Source organism: Mesoplodon mirus (assembly GCF_964341445.2).
Source record: "Mesoplodon mirus genome assembly, chromosome: 15".
NCBI lineage: Eukaryota > Metazoa > Chordata > Mammalia > Artiodactyla > Ziphiidae > Mesoplodon > Mesoplodon mirus.
The window spans coordinates 20,823,047-20,844,239 of NC_138991.1; the positions used below are offsets into that span (position 1 = coordinate 20,823,047).

General features: G+C 48.7%; 1 protein-coding gene across 1 annotated transcript; it reads right to left on the reverse strand.

The window, feature by feature from the left end:
• Positions 1 to 3,741: 3,741 nt before the first annotated feature.
• Positions 3,742 to 20,779, reverse strand: FAM83D (family with sequence similarity 83 member D). The gene is made up of 4 exons (XM_082643992.1): positions 20,263 to 20,779; positions 12,331 to 12,498; positions 8,099 to 8,223; positions 3,742 to 5,456 (listed from the first exon to the last, which is right to left on the reverse strand). The coding sequence occupies exons 1-4, from the start codon at positions 20,737 to 20,739 to the stop codon at positions 4,547 to 4,549; spliced, it is 1,680 nt and encodes a 559-aa protein (XP_082500118.1). The 5' UTR covers positions 20,740 to 20,779; the 3' UTR covers positions 3,742 to 4,546.
• Between the last annotated feature and the right edge of the window lie 414 nt (positions 20,780 to 21,193).

Genomic DNA, 21,193 nt, shown 5'->3' on the forward strand with positions numbered 1-21,193 from the left:
TTGATCATTGTGTTACATTTTGCAACTTCCAAATGATAGATTTTCCACCAAGGTACTCCTCAAAATGTTCCATAGGTACATTTTAGAAGTTTTTCTCTGCCTATGGTGCTTAACTGGTACTTTCTGCTTTGAAGTATTTCCCATCCAACCATCTTGGCCATGTTTAGGAGGCATAGGATTTAGGAGTTTTCATCTTTGTACCAGTTAAGGCTTTTATGTAACAAGTAGTAAAAAACCCAATCCATTCTCTCATAGGCAAAAATAGCTCATGTAATCTAAAAAGTCCAAGTAGTTCTGATTTGAGACACAGCTGCATTGGGACACATAGGACATAATCAGGGCTTGCTTCTGATCATAGCATTCTGCCTTCTGCTGACCCAGGTGTCACATAGTAACTAGATGGCCATGTCAACTCGTGTCACATCCTCTCAGCATCAAGCCTCTTTCCAAAAATTCCCAGCAGAACTATCTGGCTGGCCACATATCCATCCCTGAATCAATCACTAGGGCCAGGGAATATGGTGTGCTGACTAGCTTAAACCTGGGTCATACACTCCTCCCCAAATCAGGTGTGCTCAGCTTCACCAGAACCACATGGACTGAGGGCTGGAAACAGAATGGTTCCTCAGAGGGATTTCTGAGAGTGAGACTCTCAGAGGTCGAATGAATGAAGCAAAAATAATAGGTAGCCATCCATGTAATCATGTACAATAAACCCCCTACATACGAACCTTCAAGTTGCAAACTTTCAAAGATGCAAACACGCGTTCACGTATCCAATCTAAGTTAGTTCACGTGTCTGGCATACATTGTCAAGTGCACGCATCCTCTACAAGTGGTTGTGTTTTTGTGTACTTTACAGGACTGTTGCTGTGCAACCCGAGGAGCTTTCTAATGAAGCTGATGGAATTGGAGGCCCAGAGAAAAGGACGAAGAGAGACAAGAAGAAGTAACTGAAGAACCGAAGAGATTCATGACGCAGGAAATGGCAAGGGGATTTTATTTGAGGAGACACTGTTAGTTTTGGGGGCACAGGACCTGAACATAGAACAGTACACAAAGGTTGCAGCAGCCGTTCAGGATGCAATACACTGCTACCGTGTCATCAATGACAAGAATAAAAGAGCTACTACCCAGACATCACTGGATCGTTTTTTCAAGAGGGTAAATAGAACTGAATCCAGCAAGGAACAACCTGTGCAGGCTCAGTGGCCATGGCTCACGGGCCCAGCCGCTCCGCGGCATGTGGGATCTTCCCGGACCGGGGCACGAACCCGTGTCCCCTGCATCGGCAGGCGGACTCTCAACCACTGCGCCACCAGGGAAGCCCTGTGGTTATGTTTTTTTATCTTTCAGACATATATACTGAAATATTTACAGCTAAGTCTGTAATGGCCAAGTCTGACATTAAACAGATATGGACATATAATTCTCTCCCAGGGAAGGGCAACACATTTTTTTTTTAATGTAGGAGAAATATACTACTACTCAACCTCTACTGTAAGATTGGCAGCCCTGAGAACTCCTTTTTTAATGTAGCATGTTATGGATGTATTCCTGCTTCCAAAGGAATGAGGAGCAGACATTTCCACATGCAAGACAGTAACATATTTTTGAACCAGTCTGCCATACTCACCCTCCCCTCCCCTGGAGGAAGGGCCAATAAATCAACATTTTAAACAAGGACCCCAGCTGACTCTGAGGTAGGTGGTCCTCAGATCTCACCTTGAGAAATTCCACCCTGTAATGATATTCTTTCCACACTCAAGAGCCAGAAAAGCTTTGCTTACTCTGACAGACCAGGCCATTTTCTTAGGATTCCATATACCTCTTTTTCTTATTTCTAATCGCTGGCAACACTTTCAGAAAATAATGGCTTTGCATCCTATTCCACAAAAAGAGGGCTCTGTAGTCAAGTCAGTTTGTAATAGTCCATATACCTGCCCTCCTCTTGAGAAAGCCAGGGTGATAATTACCTCATTCCAACGTCTGAGTAGTCCTGCAACAAAGAATCCTGTTTAAATTTATTTGATCCATTTCCCAAACTGAACGCAGACTTTTTTATGAATGCCTATTAAAAGCTCCACAGAACACACTGAGTGGAAATTTCAAACGTACCTATATTTGTTAATGAGCTTAAGTTTTAATGTTTTCAATTCACCATTGCATTAACTGCCATCTCTCAAGGTACAGCTGGGAATCTCCTGGCGGTCCAGTGGTTACAACTCCATGCTTTCACTGCTGAGGGTGCAGGTTCAATTCCTAGTCAGGGAACTAAGATCCTACAAGCCACGTGGCATGGCCAAAAAAAGTTTTTTAATTAAAAAAAAAAAAATGTACGCCCTGTAATGCCTCCATACTCCCTGTAGAGAAATAGTCACATCACAGAGCACTGAACTCAGAATCTGAAAACCTGTGGGTAAATGCTTGTGTCACCATTTACCAATCATGTGACCTTGAATATGCTACTTAATCTGAGCTTCAGTTCCTTCCCTGAAAACTGAGAATAACTGCTGTCCAATCACTGCATTGATGAGAGGGTCACAGCACACAGGAAATTATCTAAATCTGTAAATGGTCTCAAATAACAATATGTTTATTTGAGGCTTGGGCCAGAATTGTTTACAACCAGACAGGAACCAGTTGTACTGCCTGCTTCCCAGTCCAAAGTATGGCACTAACCCAGCAAGTAACCTGGTGACTGGAAGGGAATCCTGGTGCACACATGGAAACCCGCAGGCGTGCTCAGGATCTGGATGCATTAGCACGTGTCTCTGTGGCAGACAACACCCTCCCCTATTACAGACCTCTTCTGCTCCAGTCAAATCAGAAGGAGGAAGCCATCACCTAACTCTCTTCATTCCATCTGCACACACAAAGGAGACTACACAAAAACAGGATTCCATAGGCATACCAATCCTGATTAGCAGGGTGTAGAAACCAAGTCGCATTGCCTGCCACTGGACTAGGAATCTGGGTTGTCAGTGCCCTCTTTCGCCCCTACTCCAGGATATTAGATTGCTAAATCATTGTCAATACACCCATCTGATGAAATTAGGCTCATGGGGCCACTACAGTTAATATCAGGGTGAATCCAGGAATGAACACTGAGGCCTCCTCTGGCAGAGAAGAACAGAACTAAGGTCCTTGTCTAAATAGCTCAAGCTTTTTCTTTGAAAAAGACAAGCTAGAGCACATGAAGAAACCTGTGATTTCCGGCAAGTTTCCTCATTCAAACTATAGAGCTAGTGACCTCAATATTCATATCGCTAAGGAAAGTATGACCCTGACACTTATTTTCTGTCATCTTTTTATTATTATTATTATTTGATTATTTTTTTTAAAATTTATGTCTGTGTTGGGTCTTCGTTGCTGTGCGCGGGCTTTCTCTAGTTGCGGTGAGAGGGGGCTGCTCTTTGTTGCGGTGCGCGGGCTTCTCATTGTCGTGGTTTCTCTTGTGGAGCACGGGCTCTAGGCACGCGGACTTCAGTAGTTGTGGCTCGCGGGCTCTAGAGCGCAAGCTCAGTAGTTGTGGTGCACGGGCTTAGTTGCTCCGCGGCATGTGGGATCTTCCCGGACCAGGGCTAGAACCCGCGTCCCCTGCATTGGCAGGCGGATTCCTAACCACTGCGCCACCAGGGAAGCCCCCCATCTAAACAGATATTTTCTCTTCTATAATTTGGATCATCTACTCCTCCACCCCAAGACTATTTAAAAAAAAACAAACAAAAACTGCACAAATAGATATTAGGTGCATTTACTTGTAAGACACTCCTACAGTTAAACAGAAAAGTGCCAGAGAGAAGAAAAAAACAAAAAAAGGGACATGAGCAACCACCAAACAAGAGTTGTTTACATCTGTTTAATGCTAAGAACACAGATATCCTAAAGAAGAGATAAACACTTAAGAAACAGAGTGGGGTTTTTTTGTTTTGTTTTGTTTTTGCGGTACGCGGGCCTCTCACTGCTGTGGCCTCTCCCGCTGCGGAGCACAGGCTCCGGACGTGCAGGCTCAGCGGCCATGGCTCACGGGCCCAGCCGCTCCGCGGCATGTGGGATCCTCCCGGACCAGGGCACGAACCCACATCCCCCGCATCGGCAGGTGGACTCCCAACCACTGCGCCACCAGGGAAGCCCAAGAAACAGTTTTGAGTTTTTTCCTAAACAGGGTTTTGATCATGAAAACTAGCGTTCCAAACCTCGAAAACAATAGGGCTTACAAACCTAGAAAAATGCAACACATATTTTATCTCTTATCTGAATTACCTGAGAACCTTGAAACATTCTCTTGAAGAGAGATCAGTATTAAAATTGTGCAAAGAAACTGTACCCATAGTGTTGAAACCATAAAACCAAGACCTGGCTTATACATGATAAGAACAAAATAAAAATAAAGCATGTAAAATAATGTGTGGTTTACAGAATTCAAAGAAAATCAGGGTGAAAGAAAGGCAGTTAGGACAGGAGACATTCTATAAAGCAGGATGCTCCGACGATGTCTACTGCAAGCCTGGGGGAAGCCAGGTGCCCTGAACGTGTGGAGCAGTCACTGAGAGGAGGGATAAAGCGTGATTTCTCTAACAGCCAGCAAATTAGCTGATGATCTGGCAAAACTTCCAGAATTAAAACTGAGGTAGTTTTCAGTAAGGAACGTTCTCCTTGAAAGCATGGCCAGCGCATGGTTGAGCCGGGACCTGATTCCGGCAAAGTGAAACTGCCGCTCTTCATTCAACATTCTGAATGAGTCCCTAGAGCACAGATCCAAGTGGGGGGTGCTCCAGTACTTGGGGTGTCCAGGTGTGACGACGTCATTGGCTCTGAGGGAAGTCTGGGAGCCGACGGAGCTGGCCGCAGAGCCTTGGGAGGACAGAGAGGTGGAAGACCTCACACTGGAGGATCGCGACACAGACATCTTTGATACTGCTGACTCCTCTTTAGCCTGGGTTCCCAGAAAGAGAACATTCTCGTCCATGTCAGTCTGGGTGCCAGTGCACGCCGTGGCCATGCTGGCTTGTGTCCCCACGTCGCTCACGCTCACGGCGGGCATCTCCTCTCCTGGCTCCGTCTGAGTGGTGGCATCGGTCGCCCTCCCGCCCTCCTGCCCGTCTCTGCGGCTGCTGAAGCAGCCCTCCTCACTGATGGTGGAGGCCTTGGAGTCCTCGCACCCGGCCTCTGCCTGGCCCTCCTCACAGCCCGGCTCGGCCTTCCTGGGGCTGCTCGAGAGCCTGGCCAGCCGTCGCCACAGCAGGTTGCCCAGCGTGAGCTCCTTGCACGGCAGTTTCTGGTCGATGAGACGGTCAAACCTACCACTGATCCGGAAGCTGGACAGGAGTTTGGAGCTGATGGGCTTCGACTGTGCGTACAGGATTCGGAACTCCAGGTCAAAACGTTCAACCACTTGGCCGGACAGAATGACCAGGTTGCTGCTGTTTAATTTGCCATCCGTCCACGTAAAACTTGAGGAGTAAAAACAAACAAACAGAAGCTGGTAAGGATGAGCGATCTTCATTTACTTATTGTCAACCTGAATATAAAGCCCAGATATCCTGAGACATAAGTCACAACTCTGGTGACAGCACATCTACCATGTAGTGTGAATGCAAGTTGCCTTAACACGGTACATAACCTAGGAAAGCGTTAACACAAGAGTAAAAAGGCCACTGTTCAACCAACAGGCTAAAATTTACGCTCCTCAGCCTCAGAGTTGCTAAAAACTAGAAAGGGCTCCTAAAGCACTTAGGCCAGCGCCCTTACCAGGAGAAGCGAGGAAGGTGCCTAGCGACATCACATGGGGAAGCTAGTGGCAGAGCCTAGACTGGGCCCTGGTCCCCCCTCCATGCTGCCGTTTTCACAAAGGGAGACAGGACTGTCATTCTAACGATGACACTGTTGCTCAACACACGTTTAGAGCTGACAAGTGGCCATGCGCCCCCACCTGTCCAGCGTACCTCCTCCTTCCCAGGGTAACAGAACCCTGCCCCCTCCCAGCCCAGATAGCTTCATGTATGCACCCTCTCCAGTCACGACAGGGGTGGGCAGGTGAGCCAGACTGGCCGGAGTATCCTATCCCCTGGGATGCGGGGACCTAGGCAGGGTGGGCATGTGAGCTAGCGAGAGCCAGGGAATTTTGCAAGGACTGATACCAGTGCAGAGAGAAAGAAAGTCTCCCTCTTTGAGAAACAGCTACTGAAGGCCACGTGAGGAAGCCTGGATCTTTGCCTGCAAATGGAGAGCCTGACAGAGAATAAAGATCAACTAGAGAAAAGCAGAACCAGCAGACAGTGTTCTGATGAATGCATGGCCCCTACGTCAAGGTGAGCTGAAAACAAACGGTCCCTTTCTACACTTTCAAGTTACGTGAGCCAGTAAATTCCGTTTTGCATACAGTAGTTTGAGTTAGCTTTCTGCACTTGAAGTCACCGCACTGATACAGAAATTCGTATCAGGAGTAGGGTGTTTTACATGAGAAATCATGAAACATAGTAGCAACTCTGTCTCTTGCAACCAAGAACCTAGGCTAATGCAAATTCACCTTGACAGCTGCCTTCAGAGCCTGAGAAGAAAGAAACCCTCAGTGAAATCACGTAAACAGGACACCTAACACCAGGATTTTACAATGTCCTCAACAAATAGAAGCCATCCTCATCCTCATCCTCATCCTCAATGGTAGCATATTTCATTTGTAGGGGGTAATTTTTATATTTTATATTTTAGAACAGCCAAAAAACCATTTGGACCTAAGTCTGGGTAATACAGATAAACCCTACTTTGGGTGAAAATCTAGTTTCCTTCTGTTATTCCCAAACATCTTATGAAAGAAAGTCTCCAAGAAGAGTTCAAATTTTGTTCCAAGCAATGACAGTACTGTTGGAAAAGAAAGACACCAAGAGTTCCTTGATCTGCTGGCCTCATCTTGCACAAGCCTTTGCACACCCACCTTTACCCAGGGCTGACACATAGTTATCACTCAGGGATGGGTGCTTCTTCAAAAATAGGTTTTTCTGGGGCTTCCCTGGTGGCGCAGTGGTTGAGAGTCCGCCTGCCGATGCAGGGGACACAGGTTCGTGCCCCAGTCCGGGAAGATCCCACATGCCGCACAGTGGCTGGGCCTGTGAGCCATGGCCGCTGAGCCTGTGCGTCCGGAGCCTGTGCTCCGCAACAGGAGAACCCAGGGCTGACACATAGTTCTCACTCAGGGATGCGTGCTTCTTCAAAAATACGTTTTTCTATCCCTCTTTTTTGCGGGGGCGGGGGGGGGGCGCCGTGCAGCATGCAGGATCTTAGCTCCCCAACCAGGGATCAAACCCATGATCCCTGCAGGGGAAGTGCGGAGTCTTAACCACTGGACCGCCAGGGAAGTCCCCGTTTTTCTTTTTTAAACTGTAGAGACACACTTCACGTATAACCTCAGAGTCTAACACAGGGGTGGCAGAACACACCACCATCAGAGAGACCTAAGTAAAAATGGTGTATCTTAACCTCTGGAGATTGATGTTTACCACTCTTTGTCTCCACCCTCCATTCAACTTCCCTACTCTCTACCCTCAGATGCCGTGCCAACGTTGAGACTTCAAAGGTGGAGCCAGAAGCATGGATCAGTACTCTCTAGACTAAAGCACCAAATCACAAGGCTTGAAGCAAGGTGAAGGATTAAAGTAAGGGGGCAGCTTCAGCCGTGCCCTCTGCCCTGAGGCTGATGCCTGCAACTGCCCTTCCCTTCAAGTGGGCAGGGACGAGGGGGGTCAAAGGCCCCAAGGAACAGGAGTTGAGATGGTTCCTGTCTCTCTTAACCCCCAATTCATCCACTGCAGTCCTGGCTGAGCCCTGAATCTAGGACTCCCTCACTGTTGGGTCTCCAGGCAAGCTTCAGCCTCTGTACTTTAGGTTTGTGCACCACGAGGCAGAGGAGGGGATCCCAGCCCGACCACCTTCCAGAGGAGGAGGCTTTGATTAACAGGCTCGCACACACAGATGCACACATAGCAGAAGGCTTGCCCTTAAGGGCTCACGTGGAGAGGAAAAAGTAGCTTTTACCTTTATATAGCACACTTCCTCTGAGAAGTTTCGGTTAATAAGCATGGACGAGTCAGAAGCTCACCTGTAGGAGCCTGTAGCCACACGAACGCCATCAATCAGTGTGAACTTCTCATGAACCGTCCCGACAATTTTAGTTCCTGACCTTGCACAGTAAATGTTTCCTGTAATCGTCCGAACTGTCATCAGCTGTTGGTGAGGGCGGTGGGAGAAGAAGAAATGAATGATCCAGTGAGCACATGATGAAAGAAGCCTTAGTTTACAGTTTCCAAACAAACAAGCTCACTAGCAGATCAGTGGTTCACGGTCACCGTTCGGTAACAATACCCACAGCACGCAAGCCAGGTGAGTCTCAGGACTCAGGTGATGCTACTGAACATTTAGTTCGTCTTCTTGCCTGCTTTTTTATGCATGCATACTTATTTGTGAGACCTTCGGTTCATGTGGACACATACTCTATAAGATTCAGTTGTTGGAGACACTAAACAATAGAATCCAAGAAACGACTTTGAAACAAAATGTGGGGTGATAAAATCATCAAAGAAAACATGCCAGTGATAGATGACATTTTCACAAAGGTTTAAAGAAGCTAAGCTGATGTTTCTCCTCCTGTTTAGTTTAATAGCACTGCTAATAAATAATAGGCCAGGACTCCCCTGGTGGAGCAGTGGTTAAGAATCCGCCTGTCAATGCAGGGGACATGGGTTCGGTCCCTGGTCCGGGAAGATCCTACATGCTGCGGAGCAACTTAGCCCGTGCGCCACAACTACTGAGCCCCCGTGCCACAGCTACTGAAGCCCGCACACCTAGAGCTGGTGCTCCGCAACAAGAGAAGCCACCGCGGTGAGAAGCGCACACACCGCAACGAAGAGTAGCCCTCGCTTTCTGCAACTAGAGAAAGCCCATGCGCAGCAACAAAGATCCAATGCAGCCAAAAATAAATAAATAAATAAATATTTTTTAAAAGTAATGATTAAACACTATAGCAAGACATAACAACATCCAAAGAAGTGAAAACCTACATCTACACAAAACCCTGTACACAAATATTCATAGCAACTTTATTCGTAACAGTAAAAAACTGGAAACTACCCTAATGTCCTTCAGTGGGTGAATGGTTAAACAAACTATGGTTCAACCATACCACATGATACAGTTCAGCAATGAAAAGGAACAATCTGTTGATACACACAGTTTGGACAGATCTCAAGGGCGTGAAAAAAAGCCAGCCTCTAAAGCTCACACACTGCATAATTGCATTTACATAACATTCTCTAAATGACAAAATTACAGAGATGGGGAACAAATTAGTGGTTGCAAGGGGTGAAAGATGCAGGGGAGGGCACGGAGAGGGGAGTGGATGTGACTATAAAGATGTAGCATGAGGGAGATCTTTGTGGTGACTGAATAGCTCTGTATTCTGCTGGCAGTGGTGGGTACACATATGTATACATGTGATAAAATGGCACGAAACAATAGACACACATGGTACCCATGTCAATTTCCAGGTTCTGATACTGTGCTGTAAGTTACATAAGGTATAACTATTGGGGGAAACTGGATGAAGGATACATGGAAACCTCTATGTACTATCTTTGCAACTTCTGTGAATCTATCGTTACTTCAAAAGAAAAACAAAAGGCAAAACAAAAAAATTAGGGCATAGCATAACATTGTTTCTGCAATATTCTTAACAAAATGCGTAATATGAATTTAACCATGGGGAAACATCAGGTAAACCCAAATTCTACAGAAAACTGGCTAGTATTCTTCAAAAGCATCAAGACTCTAAAAGACAAAGAAAGAGAGGAACAGCTCCAGATGAGAGGAAGCTAAGGAGAAATGACAACCAAATGCAAGATATGGTCCCAGATTGGATCTTGGATAAGAAAATCAGCATTCATGGAATGATGAGTGAAACTGATCATGTCTACAGAGTAGATAATAGTACTATATCAAGTTTATTTCCTGATTTTGAAATTTGTACTGAGGTTTGTAAGATGTAAACATTTAGAAAATTTGGGCAAAGAGTATTCAGGGATGCCTTATATTATTTTTCTAACTCCTTTGTATATCAAATTATTTCAAAATGAAAATTAAAACAAACAGACAAAAAACCTAGAACCTTCCATAGAGGTGCACATGGAGCTGGCAGGGGAGGGCTTCCCGGGCGATCCCTGAGCAGAGCTTCAAAGGGTCAACATATAATAACAAGCATAAAGAATATCACTGTGGGCAGATTTCAGTGTGGTTTTGTGCATCTTTCCCTTTGGAACTTACCTGAATGCTATGTAGGCCTCTGTGATTGTGGTCAAAGCACTTTTTTTTTTAATTTAAAAAAATTTTTATTTTACATTGGAGTATAGTTGATTTACAATCAAAGCACTTTTGAGTGCCTGCACACAAATGTGTGACCAAGCTCCTGCAGGCAGGACACCCAACATTCTGGACCAGCCACAGCACCAGGGCAGAAGAAGTCACCCCCACTTCTTCCGGTGAGGGGCAGATTCACCAGCACACACAGGCCCTGGTGAGAGAAGCCACTGGCAAAGTGGTGCTTCCTGAAGAAGAAGTTAAGACATGATGAACATGGGTGAGGCCAAAAAGACAGATCTCCTTTTGACCCTTCCTAGAGGATCCAGACACCCACGAAGGCAGCAACCAACTCAGCAGGCAACTGAGTCAGCAAATACTCCTAGATTTCTGCTGAGTGGATGAATCAGAGCCAGTCACTTGATCAAAGGCGTGGCCGGGCTATTCTGTGATCTTCCTGCTGCCCACACACAGCCTCCATTACAGCAAGAGCACCTTGAAATTAAACATCGACACCTTCAATTTCTTCACCAGGCTCTGCGGCAGAGCAGGCATGGACTAAACACCTGGTTAGATGACGATGCGCTTTCCAGGCCTGACTTGCATTTCCCTTGGGTCCACCTGACACATTTTTAAATTGACTGTCAGGTCACAGGGCTGACTGTTTCATTCCGTCTCCAAGCTCCAAGCCTTACCTCCATCATGGATTTGCTTTGAAGCACTAGTGACAAGTTAGTAGCTACCTAATTAAACCCAATCCTGTTTCCTCTTGAGGGAGAACAACGAACAAGAGCTCTCAAGAGAAGTTAAACAGTCAAAATTGTGTAAACCAAATTGCTTGATAATAACAAGGCAGTAAGTTCATGTCCCCTACGCGGTAGCCTATAGAACCAAAGTCCAACCTCTTCATTCACTTTGCTCACCGCTTTGTTTCCAGTACCTGGAACAATGAGTAGCTCAGAGTAGGTGCTCACATAGGTGAGAAACTAAGCTGATGAATTAAGGTGATGAACCAAGTTGATGAATTAAGTTCTGAAGCTCTTAAGTTGCTTAATTTTTAAGAAGTGAATGGTGTAATAAATGACTATTTTTCTTGCCTCTTTCTACTAAAGAGAACAAGCTTGCTAAGTTACATAACCTTACATTTAAATACTTAAGCTCAAATTACTTTCATGCTCAGAGCAAAGGACATAAAAAGTCTAATTTTATAATAATGAGAAACGAGAGGCAGCATGTGACAGTGACTTAAGAACACTGGGGCTGCAGGCAGGCCGACAGATGGGGAAACTCCATCCCACTACTTTCTAGCTGTAGACACTGGGCTCTCGGTGTCACCACTTCCCAATATGAAACACAGGTATAACGCCACTCACCTGATGGGGCTGCTGTGAGGGTTTAAGTTGCGTAACATTGTCAAGAGCCTAGGACAGTGCCAAGGACACAACAGGGCTCCGTAAACAGTGGTCCTTACAATTAAAATTGGAGCCTACCAGTGCTGCAGTCAAAAGCAGCAGCTTCCAAGGCAGCATCTTGCCATCAACAGGCAAGCTCCCCATTAAGAGGCAGTGTGGGGCTTCCCTGGTGGCACAGTGGTTGAGAGTCCGCCTGCCGATGCAGGGGACACGGGATCGTGCCCCGGTCTGGGAAGATCCCACATGCCGCGGAGCGGCTGGGCCCGTGAGCCATGGTTGCTAAGCCTGCGCGTTCGGAGCCTGTGCTCCGCAACGGGAGAGGCCACAACAGTGAGAGGCCCGTGTACCGCAAAAAAAAAAAAAAAAAAAAAAGAGGCAGCGTGATGTGAGGGAGAGGCCAAGGTCTGAACCTGACTCTGTCTTTCTTTCCTGTGAGGCTTCAGGCAAAAGACTTTTCTCACGGCCTCAGGTCCCTCCCTTACAACAGGGAGACCACCACCAACGGGGAGATCACGGATGCTCAGTCATTATTTGCTGATTGTGGTGAAACTAGAAACAGTGTAACACAAACCTTTTCCTCTTCAGGATGAACTTTCATATCCATGCACATATCCAAAAACTGAGAGAGCAGGGCCTGGTCCAGAAGGATGTAGACAGCAACTCCCTGTTTCCGACAGATTTCCTGCAGGTCTCGGAAGATGTCGATGTCCGTGAAAACATCCATAACCACTGCAATCACCTAGGGCGTGGGGCAGAGAGAAGAGCCAGCGGTCAACCCACAAGGACACCACCTTACAGCTCGTTGTCCGGACTGTGGACCCCGTCTCAGAGCTGGGAAAGGATCCCTGTCCTACAATACCCTTCCTTCCTTCTCCTTCTGCGGTATTAGTTTTCTTCTCACCGTGGACTCTTGTCCGTCTCCAAAGACGCTCAGGCCACTGTATGCTACAAATCTGGACTTGACCCAGCCACTCTCCTCCACACTGCAAATTTCTCAAAACTATAGATTCATCCACTACTTTGATCTCCTATGAACTTGTTCCATTCAACTCTCTTCCTTTACTAAAACCCCCGTCTCACAAGCTCAGCTCAGACCAGCAAGATATCTAGGTTCTGCGGCTAACCCACCATCATTTTAGACACGTGACTTGTTGCCTATGTCTGTAAGACAGGTATGTAAACACCTAGAGTCTCTCTGAGGTCCCCCTTCTGGGTATACCAGACTCCAAGTCTGATTTTATTGTCTGATTTTGGATCATAATATGGTTTTCTGTTATCATCTAGAAAGGGCCACCTCCTCCACCACCAACTCACGGCTTGAAACTGACTGAGCCAGGCAAGTCGATCCTCCCACCTCCTGCCTCTGTCACTGCACATCACCTCTTCATGCCGTCTGCTCCGTCCACCTGTCAGGATCTAACCAAACGGCTTCAGAGCGCCAGCCCCTCCTCTGTAAAAGGTGGTCTCTGAAGTTCTCTGGTATCTGTCCGCAGCGCAAGCCCGCGACAAGAGCACGGAAATATGTCCTAAGGATGCTGCCCTGCAGCTTGGACCAGTCCTTTCTGCTCCCCAACGACCTGGCTCCATTTGTGCCTCCTAATCAATTTTCCCCACTCAGCACAAACCACAGTTAAGGGCCACCTCAGCCACGTGGCCTTGGGTAGATTACAGCTGCTTTGAAAGTCTGTTTCCTTTGCTGCAAAATAGATTTGTCGTGAGCATTAAATGACTACGCCACATCAAGTGCCCAGTACAAGAGATCCCTCTGGTATCTGTTCATTGATTCGCTTGACCAGTCCAGAGCTTAAGCCATCCAGACAGTTCAGCACAGGGAAACATCTCCCAGCTCCTGGCTTTCCTGCTCAAAGAGAGGCCGCTCCAGCAGCAAAGCCTCTAATCACACCCTCTGCAGGTTTGAAAGCATGGCCGTCAGCTAATTCCTGGCAGGTCTGCGGGGGAACCAAAACATGCGGGTCTCGTACAAGCCCCTGCATCAGGTCAGAGCCAGGACTGTCACCTTAGGAAACGGCTCCCCGAAGCCAAGGTTTGGAGCTCTTCCGCAGGCTGGAGCTGCAATGTACCGCCCTCCTCGTAACCTCATCAGTAAAAACATGAGTCTCTTCCAATCACAATAACTCCTTTCCTGAACGTTAAGGTGACTGACTTACAGGTCTATGAGAGCAGAGGCCCCTCAACGGGACTGATTCATCTCTGTGGGCCCAGAGGACTCAGACCAGTACCCGAGAGTCATTACCCCTTAAGTATTTGGGTATCAAAGAAGTGCAGAGGGGCTTCCCTGGTGGCGCAGTGGTTAAGAACCCGCCTGCCAGTGCAGGGGATACGGGTTCGAGCCCTGGTCCGGGAAGATCCCACATGCCGTGGAGCACCTGGGCCCGTGCACCACAACTACGGAGCCTGCGCTCTAGAGCCCGCAAGCCACAACTACTGAGCCCGTGAGCCACAACTTCTGAGCCCGCATGCCACAACTACTGAGGTCCGCGCACCTAGAGCCCGTGCTCCACAAGAGAAGCCACCGCAATGAGAAGCCCGTGCACTGCAGCCAAGAGTAGTCCCCGCTCGCCGCAACTAGAGAAAGCCCGCGTGCAGCAACGAAGACCCAACGCAGGCAAATATAAATAAATAAATAAATTTATTTTAAAAATTAAAATAAAATAAAATCTTTCCATAACGATCTTGATATCACCTTCAGGGTTTAAAGACAAAAAGAATGTCAATTTCCACAGCGAAACCTAAATTCATTCGTGCGTGTTGTTTTCTCTAAGTTTCATGGGCTGTTATAAAATTAGCAATTTAAGTATCAGATTAAATTGCCGATGGAGCCTCTATCTGCAGAGAGTGGCCTGGGGCCCCTCTGGGAAGTCAGGGGTGGGTAAACCAATTTTTCAATGGCCCCAGGGGTGCAGGGACCAGCCACATACAGCAACATTTCCTCTGCACTATTCCAGCATGAAGTACACAGGCGGGCTGGGTTTTTTCAAAGGGAGGGGAAAGCATCAAGAGACGTTTTGCGGGGGGAAGGGGCTTATCATCGTGAGTTATTTTTTTATATATAATTATGTAAAACATCTGCCTGGCTCCCAAGTCCAATCGACAAAACAAGCTACATCCAGAGACACCTAGCTTCCATCCTTGTCCCTTCCCTTCTGCCCTCCCCACAAAGATAACTTCAACTAGTTTTTGGTTTCTCCCACTTTTTAAAAAATATAAATAAGTATGCATGTGTACACATATTCATTTATGTTCCTAACTGAGTACATATATGTGTGTATGTGTGTATACATATGTATATGTATATGCTCATATCCCCCCGTAGATAAAAGGCAGTGTATGATACGCGTTGTTCTGGACCAGTGCTGTCCCAGCAGAACCTTCTTAGATGGTGGCGGTTCTGTATCTGCGCTGTCCAACATGGCCGCCACTAGCCATAAGCAGTGATTAAACACTCGAAATATGACTAGTGCAATAGAGGAAATGCGTTTTTTAATGTATTTCCTTTTAAGTCACATAAATTTAAATAGGCACAGGTGGCCAACGGCTGCCGCATTGGTCACTGCAGTTCTAGCCACTTAATCACAGGAAACAGAGCTAGTGCTCATCCCTTTCCAGAGCTGCCAGGCCCTCCACTGGGCAGAAGGACCCGTCATCAATCTGCCACTGACGGATGTTGGAGCCCTTCCAGCCTTTTGCTGTTATAATCAGTGCTGCACCAAATAGCCAACTGCATGGGCCTATTCAGAGTTTTCGCCAGTGGATCTTTGGGACAGATACACAGACATGGAATCGCTAGGTCAATGGGTAAATACAATTGAAATTTTGCTGAATATTGCCAGATTCCCCTCCAGAGGTTCTATCATTTGCATCCGGACTTTTAAAAAGCCAGTAGGCCTACTACTTTTCTTCCTGAGAGAACTTATCCTTTATCCATAAAGGAACCAGAGAATAATTCTGCAGCTTCTCTACTGCCCAATGGATGCCAGGTGAAAAGAATAAAGAAATGAAAAGGCAGACAGAAAACAGAACAGTGGTTGCTGGGGGCTGAGAGGAGGAGGGAATGGGGAGTTACTGTTCAGTGGGAACAGAGGTTCCTCTTGGGAAGACGAACAAGTTCTGGACCTGGATGGTGGTGACGGTTGCATGTGGTGATGGTGAATGTCCTTAATCCACTGATCTGTACACTTTAAAAAAGTGCTAAATTTTGTTACATATATTTTACCACAATTAAAAAGAAGAAAGAAATGAAATGGCGAAAGACTCCAAAATCCTTAACCTGACACATAGAACCAAAAGGAAGGGATAAAAAGCAGCCACACTTAGTCTAGTGGGCAGCATCTCACGCATCAGTGAGATTTCTTAGGACAGTGGTTCTCAACCAAGGGCAATTTTGCCCCTCAGAGGACATTTGGCAACGTCTGGGGACACTTTTTAAAACTGTAAAATATATAACATGTATAATATTGCCATCTTAACAATTCCTAAGCATAGAATTCAGTGGCCTTAATTACATTTGCAATGTCGTCAGCCCTCACCACTATCTGTTTCCAAAACATTTTTATCACCCCCAACTGAAACTCTAACCATTAAAGCAGTAACTAACTCCTTCTTCTCCTGACCCCCTCCCCAAGGGAGACAGTTTTGAATGGGATGACTATTTTTTGGCGGGGGCCAGTGCTTCTGGCATCCCCTGGGTAGAGGCCAGGGATACCACTCTGCATCCTACAATGCACAGGACAACCCCTCAGAACAAAGCGTGTTATCCTGTCCGAAACGTCAATAGTGATGAGGTTGAGAAAGCCCTCCCTGGGTTCCGAATAGGAACTGCTCACACTGCACAGGTTCAACTGCAACTCAGAGGAGGATTGTGCAAGACCAGGAGGGCCTTAACTTGGATACATCCACGCGCACACCAGGGGCCTCCAACAGATTCCTCAGGTGTTACTCCTCCTAGGAGGCGGGACTCTTTGCCAACACAATGACAGCTTTTTACAAATGCTCAGGTTATCAAAAGGATGCCCAAGGGTCAGGTCATAGCAAAAGTGCCCCTTTGGAACAAAAGCTCGTGGGCAATGGGCAGCTGGTAAGAGCGATGCCTCTGGAGAGTGCAGGACCTCCTAACAGGGAGGGTGAGCTTTGTCTGTGAGCTCCCATCCGGACACTAGGAATATCCCAAGAGCCTCGGCAACAGCACATCACCAAGTGAGGGCACACAGCACTTCCAGGCAAGGTCTCCACTCCCACTCGATCTGTGGGGGCCAGAGCCCAGCCCAGCGCTGATTCACATGGCAACAGAGACATAGAAATGAATGACTCATCAACAAATACAGTAGTACAGGGATAGCTTCTAGAGTACGTGCGTAAGGGGGAAATCCTGTGTAGCTCAAAATTCTCCTAAGAGCCAACATCTCAGCTCTCAAGAAGTCCAAAGGGGAAGAAAAAAAAAAAAAGTCCAAAACAGTACTTCCTCCAGCTTTGGTGAAGCTCAACTGAGCACCAAGTCAGCTTGTATTCAGAAGCCACGCTGTACATAAATCGTGTGTTTCTAGGTGCTGTACCTCACTCAACGCAGCAGACCCACGCTTTGAAAGGTGCCCAGCAACTGAGCCAACGGCAGAAGTGGCAGGTTCACAGCCCTGGTCCCACCTACCCTGGGACAAGTCCTTGCTGAGCAGATAGGCAGGCAAACTCACTTGCTAAATGATCAGAGGTGCACGTGAGAGGTCTCCGCTGTACCTACCGAGCACTATTCGGTGCCAGAGGCCCTACAAGCCTAAACGGCTCAAACAGCAACATGAGTCCTGGATGAGGACCCATCCCAGAACCATCCGTTGAGGCCGCAGAGCCAGGATCAGACACCACCATTTACCAAGTGAGCCTGGCCTCTTGTGCCTGTACCCTGACCAGTCCAGTCTCCTCCCTGCCAAGGGGAGATCTAGTCCTGTCATCATCATTTTCCTTTTTCTTCAATATGCAACATGGAAATTAAAAGTTCAAATCTTAAGAAACCCTTAAAAAAACCCCAGCTTATTGAAAACTACCAAAGCACCAACCCTCCCTCATGGCAGGGGGCCCTGTGGAGTGGTGAGTGGTCGAGAGCCCGGGCTCAGGGGCCAGGCAGACGGGCTCGTGCCCAGCTCTGTCCCACACTAACTGTATCTTGGGGAAGCTACTTATCGTCTCTGTGTCTGGTCTCTTCTTAATTGTGGCCTCCTCTTAGGCTGGGGAGGGTTAACTGAGAGAGTCCAGGTAAAGGGCTTAGCACAGAAACTGACCCTTTAAAAGTGCTCCATCACACCGTCAAGAGCTTTCGCCATCTGAACACAGACACAGAACGGCTTCTCATCTCATCCGGAAACAGCCTGAGACCTACATCTCCACAGTCCTCACCGTCATAGGTACTGGACTTCAAAGGATGTATTCGGAGTGACACAGCCACTCCTGTGTACACAACCCACAACTCTACCTGGAGCAGCAGCACTGGACCAGCCACCAGATTAGCTCTCTAACACCTGTCTCCTCCATAGATCTCTGTCCACCTGGGGACAGTGACGCCTCCTTACCTCCACATGGCACAAGGCCGAGCGTGGTGGCTGACAGTGGTTATGAGATGCTGTGCCTCGGTTTGAGTCCTGGCTCTGTCATTCCCTGGCTGTGTGACCTCGGGGCAACTTAACTTCTCTATGCCTCAATTTCATCAGCCGCACAATGGAGCGAATAATCGCACCTACCTTACGGTTACTTGGAACAGTGCCTGGCAGAGAAAGCATTATTATGTTTTGGGGGTTTGTTTTTTTACATAAAAGAGATGGTGTCTGAGACCTCAAGTTTAGCGTGTCTCAAATCCCACTCATCTCCCCATCCCTACCCTCAGCCTCATTCTTCTCCTGTATTCTAATTTTGTAGCATCACCACTCACCCAAGCTAAAAAAACTCAATTCTTCCTCTACCTTCTCCTTGGCCTTGCCTACTTTCCTGCCCTCTCCCTCACTACCCTTCCGGTCCATCGAATGATGGACTCCCTTCTAAGACCAGCATGAGTTGATGGACAGTCTTCCCTCTGGTCTTAGCTCCAGTGCCCCTCCACTACCACTAAAAATTGGATGTAAGCAAGAGGACAGGGCAATTCCTCTCTCTTTCATGGAGACCCGTTCATTACTTTTCTCAAGTTCCAAGTGCCCAAGTTCTCCCCCTAGACGTGATCGTTGGGAACGCACACCTATCCTAAAATGGTGTCTTTTTCCATCTTTTCAATCTTCCCGCTGAACCCACAAGTGTCTGTTGCATCAAAAGGACCCTCAGCACACCCAAAGCACCGCAGGACTGATAATAGCCTAGCTGGAGCCCACACCTACTTCCACAAAGGCAAGGCACTAGCCTACTGTACCCCCTACCCATTGCAACCCCACCATCAGGCAAAGAGCACCCAGTGCAGGGACACTGGTAAGTCAGGGCTTGTCCCTTCTTGGCTACTTCAACTGCCTTGATGCACAGATATCATAACCACAGTCAGACACACTCAGGTACGAGCCCTACCAAGTCTTACCGTGGCCTGGGGCTTTACCTGCCATGTCTCTGGCACAGGCAGACAGCCAGGAAGCTGGGCACTGCCAGTCAGCAAGCGAGGTGGCAGTTGATCATGGCTCTGGAGGAATGTATCTGCTGCCACACCCTACCCGCCCTTCCCATCTTCTGGGCTGCATTATTCCTCCCAGACCCCTAGTACCCAGCACCCTGCTGCAGTCTCATCCTGGCTGGCAGAGAGACAAAACCTCCCACTGCACCCCAATACCTTGTCACACTGAGAGTCAGACAACTGCATCAAAACCCACTGTGAAGAGAGAGATGACTTAATGCAGGGGTATCTGCATTTTTTTTTGTTTTCCAGCTTATGGAAACGCAAACTCCCTTCCCCACCCATTCACTGAAGGAGCAACTTCCCCTCCAGGCTGGCAGGAGGAAAAAGGGTCGGGGCTCACTTTGCCACTCTGGTATGCATCTGCCTTCTACAACAAAAGACACGTGCAGGTGACTAGCAATGACAGATTCCTAATGCCCCGCAGTTTCTCTGGGGACAACTTTCAGGAATTTTCCCCTAGGTTATGCGCTTCTTAGGTACTGCATCTCCTAAGAAGCTCCTGAAAGTGGGATCTAGAGTTGGCTGACAGCCAGCCTGACAACTGGTTTTAACTGAAAGCTGGAACTAGCAGGATTTCTGATCACCCTCCCACGGAATGTGAATGTTAGGAGTTGGAACTTGGGCACAATCCGCATTCTTGGGGACAGAGACTCCTCCCACTCTCCCCTGCCACGAGGAGCGGCCAGGGAGGAGATCGGGGATCCGAGGGGATACACGCAGAGTGGGGCGAGTGGGGGACCCCGGGACCACCCGGCTCGCGCACCTAGCAGACCTCAGTTTCCCATTTTTGAAGGGAGTGTCCCGCCCGACCGGGGACCGAGGTGACCCGAGGAGCCGGGCCGCGGCGCTCACCTCTCGCGCCGAGCGGAGCTGCTGGCGCAGCGCGTCCTTGCAGCCATAGGGGCCGCGGGCGCCCGTGCCGCGGGGCTGGAAGTGCGCCTCGACGCGCGTGGCCCCGCGGTAGGCGCCCTTATAGAAGGAGGGCCAGCCGAGCTCCAGCAGCGGCGGCTCCAGGTCCGACTGCTCGGGGAAGTAGGTGCCGGAGGAGCAGTCGTGCGACGAGCCGAAGGAGTCCTCGGCCCCCGCTGCCGCGCCCTCCTCGCCGGGCCGCTCGACCGCGCCTAGGATGGCGCGCACCTCGTCGGGGTTTAGGAAGCGGCCGAGGCGCTCGCGTCGCAGGAAGGCCGCGAAGGCGTCGGGGCCACCCGCCACCAGCTCCTCGAGCGCCAAGCGCCGCTCCTCGCTGTACAGCTCGCCCGGGTTGGGCGGCCCGCACGGTGACAGGCAGGCTGCGGGCAGTTCGTCCAGGCCATCGGGACGCAGAGCCATGGCAACGCTCGGACACAAGCCGGCTCAGGCCAGTACGGGAGTGCAGGACGCTTTATAGGCACCTTTGAATCTAACCGGCCCGCGCCATTGGCCGCGCCGCCCCTCCCCGGCTCTCCCATTGGCTGCCTTGTTGTAACGGCGGAGTCCGGAAGCAGTGCACGCCTCTATGACTCCGCCCCCTGAAGTGCTATTGGCTGCCCCGCGGCCCGGCCCGGCCCCTCCCCGCAGCCCTGCCCCACCCAGCGCCTCCGCAGAGGCGCGGGACTGCGGCCGAGACCACGTTCTTGCTCTGTGGTTGCTCAGCGGAATTTAGTCTTGGCGACTACGTTCCTGTTCCGAGGTAGCGTTCCTGCTCTGGTCCTGCGGGGAGCCGAGTTCATCAAGATCAACTAGAGAGCGGATGTCATGCCTGAGTGGCCGTGGTACCCGGGGCGGTGGGGCAGGCTGGGAGCCC